The sequence below is a fragment of the Protobothrops mucrosquamatus genome, unplaced genomic scaffold, assembly GCF_001527695.2.
Source record: "Protobothrops mucrosquamatus isolate PMUCROS unplaced genomic scaffold, P.Mucros_1.0 scaffold2015, whole genome shotgun sequence".
NCBI classification, from domain to species: domain Eukaryota; kingdom Metazoa; phylum Chordata; class Lepidosauria; order Squamata; family Viperidae; genus Protobothrops; species Protobothrops mucrosquamatus.
The window spans coordinates 146,174-154,833 of record NW_015388126.1 but is presented as its reverse complement, the minus strand read 5'-3'; the positions used below and the strand labels follow the sequence as shown (position 1 = coordinate 154,833).

At 38.1% G+C, this 8,660-nt stretch overlaps 1 protein-coding gene across 1 annotated transcript in view; it reads left to right on the top strand.

The window, feature by feature from the left end:
* The first annotated feature begins 336 nt into the window (after positions 1-336).
* BMP7 (bone morphogenetic protein 7) overlaps positions 337-8,660 on the top strand; it is an 85,952-nt gene continuing 77,628 nt past the window's right edge. The window contains exon 1 of the mRNA XM_015823851.1: positions 337-517. Coding sequence (XP_015679337.1) covers positions 337-517 — 181 coding nt within the window. The remainder of the gene's footprint in view (positions 518-8,660) is intronic.

Here is an 8,660-nt window from a genome sequence, read left to right as displayed (position 1 = left end):
GGGGAAAAAATCCTTGTACCTCAGTCTCTTGGTGTGAATTAATTGTGTGAATTAATCTAGTGCTTAGTTAATGTATTTTTAGTATCACACACTCCACTGAACCAAAAAACATGAGCTTCACACAGCAGGTGAACACACATACACACACACACACACACATACACACACACATCTTTTAAGTAAAACCTAAAATTATTCAAGTTTATAGTGTTATGTTAATATAGGTCCTGGGCATTTAACTGAATTAAATGTATGGTGTGAACCCAGCTCTAGAAGAAGTAGTGCGTGAGATGAAAGATATTGCTTGCAGCGTTTCTCAACCTTGGCAGTTTGAAGATGNTGCTGGACCTCTACAATGCGATGTCGGTGGAGGAAGAGGGCCCCAGTGAAGGTGGCGCCGAAGGTTTCTCCTACCCTTACAAGCCCATCTTCAGCACTCAGGGGCCACCCCTGGCCAGTCTGCAGGACAGCAGTTTCCTGACCGAGGCAGACATGGTCATGAGCTTCGTGAACATGGGTGAGTCTCTGGCTGAGGGTGGGAAGGGGTTGGTGGTAGCGCTTGGTAGAAGGTGGTTGAGGTAGAAGGTGGCTCTTGGGAAGCCAGTAAGGACCTAAGGTGGGACCAGCATCTGGTCCTAGGAGCCCCAAGGCTGATGACCTGCTAGAGATCTTTGGGCACTGAGGATGCTTGTCCTAGTTCAGTGTTTCTCAACCTTGGCCGCTTGAAGACGTCAGGACTTCAACTCCCAAAATTCCCCAGCCAGCAGGGCTGGCTGGGGAATTCTGGGAGTTGAAGTCCAGACGTCTTCAAGCGGCCAAGGTTGAGAAACACTGTCCTAGATTGTGCAGGTCCCTGACTATCTGGCAGAGGCAGCCATCTTCTTCCCGTGCCCCGTGCTGATCTGAGGTATTGTGGGAAACAAAAATGACCCACAGTAATTGGGCCATTAAGGGCCTGCTTAAACCTGAACCTAGCCTTCCAGCAACTTTCTTTTTCTTTATGGTTGGCATGAATCAGTCAGGTATTCTTGTTTGTCTTCCTTCCAGACTTTTACTTGATTATTCACAAGTGTTTTTTTTTTTTTTAAAAAAAAACAACCTAAAAAAACCCCATCCTTTCTTACAGCTTCTTTGGATCCTTTGTTAAGTAAACAGAATTTTGTTTGGTATTTTTTTTTAAATGCTTGGATTTTCTCACCATTATAAAGTAGTTTTGTCTCCGGGATGTTTCTGATCCCCACATCAACCACCTCTGGACCATAGTGTGTCTCTAGATACTTGGCATGGTGTCTTCAGTGTATGCTTCCTGATGTTGCGAAGGCCAAATCTGTGGATTGGGACCCTTGTCCAACTTGGCATTTAGAAAGGAAGGTAGAGCTAGCATTCATCTTTCTTAAAACCACATGTGGAGAGACACCATAAGAACAAAAGGCTGAATATTCTCAAACGGGAGCTATCATCTCCAAAATCCTTTGTAGATCAATGTGGATTCTTACGAAGTTGTATTTATTCCAGCCATATACCTTGAACAGTGAAAAAAAGGGTTGACTTGTTGGATTTGTTGGATTTCAGCAACTTTCCCCTCTAGATATGAGACCCATTGCATTAATGGGTAACCAACTTTTAAGTGTTCTTCAAGCCTATTACATATTTTCTTTTCAAGCTACCCCTTGAAATCTTGCAATTAGTTGGCCTTAAAAGACCTTGTAAAGTGCACCTGCATGAATCTAAAGTTGCAACACCGCACACATTAATTTGGGAATGAGTGGCACTGCCTTTAGTGTATGAAAACAGAGGACTGGGACTGACGACAAATTGCAAACTTTAAGTAGTGAGATTAATTAATCTGTAGTAACCGAACCCATTATGTTCTACACTTGCAATAACATAGTCGGACAAACACTTTGTTTGATCCTTGTGTCATCCAGTGGACAGGTGAAATTTTCTACATTTTAATCTCCTTATGCATATGGTTCGGTTAGATAATGTAATCTTGAATATGCCCCCCCAAACACTAGATTAATTCCTCAATACAAACTAGAAACAACATTTTTTTTTAGTTTTCTTCTACTTAAAAATATATGTGAACATATCATGCAATCTTTGTTGTGGAGTAATTTGATGATACCATAGCCTCATCGAATCCACTGATTAAATGTCCAGTGCAGGGTTGTGAAAATAGCCTCACATTGGTTAAGTGTGAACAAAAGTTTGCTAAAAGATACCAACTGCTTATCAAGATGTTTGGAGAGTTAATCTAAAGAGTTCTCAGTTTTATTTGCAATCATGAACTGTTGTGCATCATAAATGAATTAATTATAGTTTTATGAATACACTCTGGAAATGGCTCAGAGATAATTTGCATAAGATAACAGTTGATTATTGTTATCTTAAATCTGATCACATATGCACTTTTAGTTCTCTCAATCAATCAGAATAGAGCTGGAAGGGATCTTGGAGCTTTTCTAGCCCAGCCCCCTGCTCAAGCAGAAGACCCTATACCATTTCAGACTGGTGGTTGTCTAGTCTTTTCTTAAAAACCTCCAGTGATGAAGCACCCACAACTTCTGATGGCAAGCTGTTCCACTGTTTAATTGTTCTCACTAGTAGGAAGTTTCTCCTTAGTTCTAGGTTGCTTCTCTCCTTGATTAGCTTCCATCCATTGTTTCTTGTCTTGTCCTCTGGTGCTTTGGAAAATAAGTTGACCCCCTCCTCTTTGTGGCATTTGCAATGATGTTGAGTTCAATCTTGGGTCTGAGACCTCAAGGATTTGGTCATAGCTTGTAGTTCACATTAAAGATTTTGGACCACTTTGAAGAGCATTGGAATTGCTGCAGAAGCATCTACAAATGAAAAGGTCTCAGTGGAAGGAAGGAAGCTCAGAGCTGTTTTAAATAGCTAGCTTGCTTAGCTTTATTCAATGAAATTCTTTTCAATCTGGTTTGTAGTCCACAAACTCATTATGTATGAGACATCTATTCAGATGAGGAAAAGGTTTGCTTTGGTGGGGAAAAAAAAGCAAAGCAGGTTGTGGATTGGGAGCTTAATGATGAAGAAAGATTTCCTGATAATTCCTTGCTTGCTATGGCTTTGTAATGAGCAAAGCCTGAGCATATGGCAATGGCTTTAAACAAATTAAATGACATTGGTCGTTTTTCAGTTTGGCTAGGCTGTTTTTTTTAAAATGGAGAATTATTATTCATGGGGGTTTTTCTTTTCTTGTTAATGGGGTTGAATAAACCAGCTGGATTTGAGTAGAATACTCTCTAGGGCAAAGTTCTATTTAAAATGTATAATTATAGGTACGAGTTTCTGTGTATCTGTTTTTAGCCTAGATCATGTGTTGTCTGTGAAACCACCGCATGTTACAGATTGGATGTCTCTGAATCCACACCAAATCTTTATAAAAGTTCAGAACAGAGAGAACTTTAAACCATTCCCCCTTCCCCAACCACCCAGCTTGGCCTAAACAAAAAGAAAGTCATAAAGGGGGACACACCCTTCCTTTGCATATGAAATGGCACAAATGATAGCCAGATTCTTCTTTCTTATTGGGACATGAGGTGCAGTGGCCTAGGGCTTGGTTTCTGATTCTCCAAATGTCCACCCAGCTAAGAAAAGTGACTAACACATGATAGTTTTGGAAAATGTTTCATGGACAATCAATGAATCCTAGCTACAGGGGAAGGGGCTTAAAGCCTTTTAAATCAACCTGGATGGAAATTCTAGAAGGTGAAGGCCAACATATCTGATCAATAGTGGGCCAGGGAAAGTTTGAGCAATAAAGCCAAACCAAGCACATTATGATTTTACATGGTGTATGAACTTAGCCTGCCTGAAAGTTTAAGCAATTTTCCCAAAGTTGTATTCCCCCCCCCCCAAAAAAAGAAAAACTTTGGAAACTTTTCCATTGAAATACTGAATAGAGAGATTGTAATTATCCTTATTTAGCACATTGTATGTACTGAAGTTTCTTTGATACTGTATAAATCAATGCATAGTTCATAGTACATTATACTGCATCTCTGTGCAGGATATATTTCTACAAGTTGGAGTCCTGTTCTTACATGACACATATATATATATACAATCAACCAATATTTCTCAACCTTGATAACCTTTAAATGTGTGGACTTCAGCTGTCAGAATTTTCCAACCAGCATGGGAGTTGAATTCCATATATCTTCAAGCTGACAAGGTTAAGAAGCATTGCAATCAACTGGTAATTTTTTTTTGTTGTCTGAACTTTTCCTTGTCTAGTTTAGCCTATGTGAATTTGGATGGGGGAAAAAATCCTTGTACCTCAGTCTCTTGGTGTGAATTAATTGTGTGAATTAATCTAGTACTTAGTTAATGCATTTTTAGTATCACACACTCCACTGAACCAAAAAACATGAGCTTCACACAGCAGGTGATGTGTGTGTGTGTGTGTGTATGTGTGTGTGTAGAAAATTCATTTTGGATTTTAATAAGTTCAAATATCACAATACAATTATATCCAGGACCCGTAAATTGACTTAATTTACATACCACACTTGGGTCGAGATCTTCTTCATCACGCACTCTACTTTCTATAACGAACGTCGCAAAGAGTTGGAACCGTCAAACTTCTACTGTGGACTTCAATTCCCAGAATTCCCCAGCCAGTTCTGCCAAGCTTGAGAAGCACTTGCATTTCTGGGGAATCATCTAAACTTCCCCTTCTCAATGCATGGAAAACATTTGGTTATGCCACTAATATGGATTGGGCTGCACTGTAGCAGGAAATATGCTATTCTGGAAATAATGATTCTATCATAGTGGTATTTTCTCTGTTGGTGTGGCTTTTCATTAGTAAGCTGATAGGAAAGATTCAGTAGTTTTCACATAGGCAGGTGGAAAGAAGTGAGTTTTTTCTGCATGGGTTTGTTCCCCTGTGAAGAATGCATGCCAGGACAAGTTTAAGAAAGGACATAGATCTCTAATAGCTTTCTTCATCCTTGTGTACACTTTCATCCCATTATAGCTTCAGGTCTTTCATCTCTGTAGGACAAAGGCCATTTTGTTTATAGACTTTTTAATGAATTAGACTCATTGCTCACTAAGGCTATATTATATAGTCAAGCCCAGCACCTGTTTTGGAGCATACAGATTTCTATTGACAGTGAAAATTAGAAGATCTATTGTCAGAGAGATTTCAACCCCTCTTTTAATTGAAAGCTTTCTATAGCAATCTTTCAAAATTGCAGCCTCTGTCTTAAACTGTGCCATGGTTGAGAAAAAAGATACCCTTGTGGGCATTGTGTTTCCCAGGTAGGGTCTTGTTACATATGTTGAACTATAGCAGCAAGGAGGTGTCATAACATAAAACCGAAAAGGTATTGCAGTGAGGAAGTTTTTATAGCACTAAAAAGGTTGCATGTAGTTAATAGGTTGAACTAAAGCAACTCTATATTTGAAATAACTCAGTGTAACTTATTCTCTCTCTATCTCTGTCTGTCTGTCTGTCTCTCTGTGTTTTAAATTAGATTGTTTTTTCCCTTTTCTATTCCTCGGCTACTAAGAGCTAAAGAATGAGTTTTCAAGAAGGTGCAAAGTGGATGAGCTTTGCAGGGATTGGTGAAGATTTAAAAGATTTTGTATCAGGAACAAATAATCCTTTATAGAAAAGACAGAGTGGCTTTGTAAGTTGTAAAGAAGCATCAAAAGATAAAGGAGGAATAAGTGGTGATTATTTTTTTTCTCTTGCTATGGTTAAGTAATTCTGTAATTCTGTAATGTGCTGTAAGATACATGGAGGTTGTTATAAGCAGTCCTTCAGAACTGGGACCAGAATTTTGTTGTTAAGCAAGCTGGCTGTTTATATAAGTTATAAGACTGACTGAATGTAACTTTTTTCAGGGCTGTTGTAACTTTGAACGGTTTGCTAAACTAATAGTTGTAAGTCAACGACTACATGTACTGAGGTTGGAAAAGATATGCAATTCTTCCTTCCATAAGTTGTCTTGTTATCAAAAAAGGAAACAGAAAAAACTGTATTTCCTTATAACCAATGATATTTCAAGAATATATCTATGCCTATGTCTATATCTATATCTATATATCTATATATCTATATCTATATATACAGAAAGTTTTTCAGACAGACTGGTCTGATTGATTGCACCTTGGCATTTTGACTGGTATACTGCAGTTCTACTTTTTTATAATCTCTTTTGCCTTGCAGCCCCCCAACTAGGGGCGTTAAGCAGGCTCAAGTCGCAACTGCGATACATTACAAATTCAGATTTCTTTTTTGCTGACAAGAGTTAAAGATTTAAGTGGGAGACAAATGTGTCCGAAATAGCTATACTAGTCTCCCACTTAAATCTTTAACTCTTGTCAGCAAAAAAGAAATCTGAATATCTATATATCTATATCTATATATCTATATATCTATATATCTATATATCTATATCTATATATCTATATCTATACATGTATATATACCACTAACCTTTCTCTCTGTATGTGTTATCTATTATCCTATTTTCTTCCCAAGAATCAATCCAGAGATTAATTTTGTGAAGATATCAAGATCGGATTGATGGTGGTTCTGTCTTTTTACCGAATTAAAATTCTCAGCATATACCATCCATTTTGCACTCTGAACATTTTGACGTTTGAGACAGGCTTTTGGGGTGGTGAGCCAAGTTTCATTGTCAGTAGAAGAGTATGAATAGTATTTGGGGGTATTCTGCCAAGCTAGTTTGCAGTGTGAAAGCACCATTTCTGGAAGACAAGTGAATTGCAGAGGCTGGCTTATTGAGGCAGCTATGAGTATTGGATGACTGGTCAACAGCCCATTTTTGATATAGTACAGGTTGTCCTTGATTTACGACCACAACTGAGCCAAAAAAATTCTGTGCTAAGTGAGACATTTGTTCAATGAATTTTGCCCCATTTTATGACCCTTCCTTGCCACAGTTATTAAGTGAATCACTGTAGTTGTTAAGTTAGTAACATGGCTGTGAAGTGAATCTGGCTTCCCCATTGATTTTGCTTGTCAGAAGGTCGCAAAAGAGGATAACATGACTCTGGGACTCTGCAACTGTCATAAATATGAACCAGTTGCCGAACAGCAAAATTTTGGACATGTGACCATGGGATGTTGCAATGGTCGTAAGTGTGAAAAATGGTCATAGGTTTTTTCTGTGCCATCGTAACTTTGAAAAATCACTAAATGAACTGTTGTAAACCAAGGATTACCTATACTGCTTTTGTTCTCCAGATTTAAACTGAGGATCAGGAATGAGATTATTAATGCATAATTCAGACTTTTTCAATCAAGTACCCTCCAGATATCTTTGTGCTATATAACCATTATACTCATTTATTGAATTTCTTTCTTTTGAGCACCTTCCAGTTGTGATATACAACTTTCTCATCCAACATGCTATTCTAGAAGTTATAAGCACAGAAGTGCTCAAATCTGGAAAAATTATCATGGGATTAAATTGCCAGATTGAATGCCAGACCACATGTCAAAACTGGATTGCTATCAAATAATGGGAGAACAAATGATGGAGATTATTAAAAAGAGGAACCTTGGAATACAGGTAGTCCTTGACTTGTGATGGTCACTTAATGACCGTTTAAAGTTACAGTGAATTCAGAAAAAGCTGCTTACAACCTGAAGTCAAAGTTCTGATGACTGCCTCCCCATGGTCACGTGATTACACTTGGCAACGGTTCCACATTAATGGCTTTTTGCAACACCTTGTGGTCTTGGGACAATGATTTATGATTTATTTTTGCCAGAAACTGGTGTTTACTTCTGGTTTCTGGCAAAAATCAGTCTCCTTACAAGCAATGGATTTGCTTAACTATTGCAGCTTTGGTTTTACAAGCATAGCACTCGCTAAACAACTGCCACAAAAACAGGGTTGTAAAATCAGGTGCGGTCACATGATGATTTGCTTAACAAATGGCATGACTTATGATTGTAACTGAGGGCTCAGTTATGGTTGTAAATCAAGGACTATCTGTAAGTATTTTGAGGAAAGGCAGATACAGGTAATACTTCAGGCCAGGGAAAGGTAAATCAACAAGGGAATAAATTTATAGATACAACTTAATAGGTTTGGATTTTATCCTTTGATCCAGTTTGGAAGCCTACAAGAAGCATGTGAAGACAAAAGAAGTAAAAGTATAAAACATCTTCACTTTAAATGTCTATAATGGTGGGTTACTTGTTGCTACTTTGGAAATAGTAAAACAAAGAATTTCATTAGTGGTCTTAAATAAACCACAAACAGATTTTATCTGCTCCCTCCGGGCAGCAAAGGATTTAAATGTAATTCCCAAGTATTTAAAATCCTTGATTTGTTGTACTGAAATATCATTTATTTATTTTCCAGCTACAGGTGGTCCTTGACTTACGGCCGCAATTGAGCCCCAAAGTGTTGTTGCTAAGTGAAACATTTGTTAAGTAAATTTCACCCCATTTTCTTGCCACAGTTGTTAAGTGAATCACGGCAGTTGTTAAATTAGTAACATGGTCGTTAAGTGAGTCTGGCTCCCCCATTGATTTTGCTTATCAGAAGTTGTCAAAAGGGGATCACAAGACCCCCCAGGACACTGCACCAGTCATAAATAAATAAATAAACCATCAATTGCCAAGCATCTGAATTTTTTTTTTT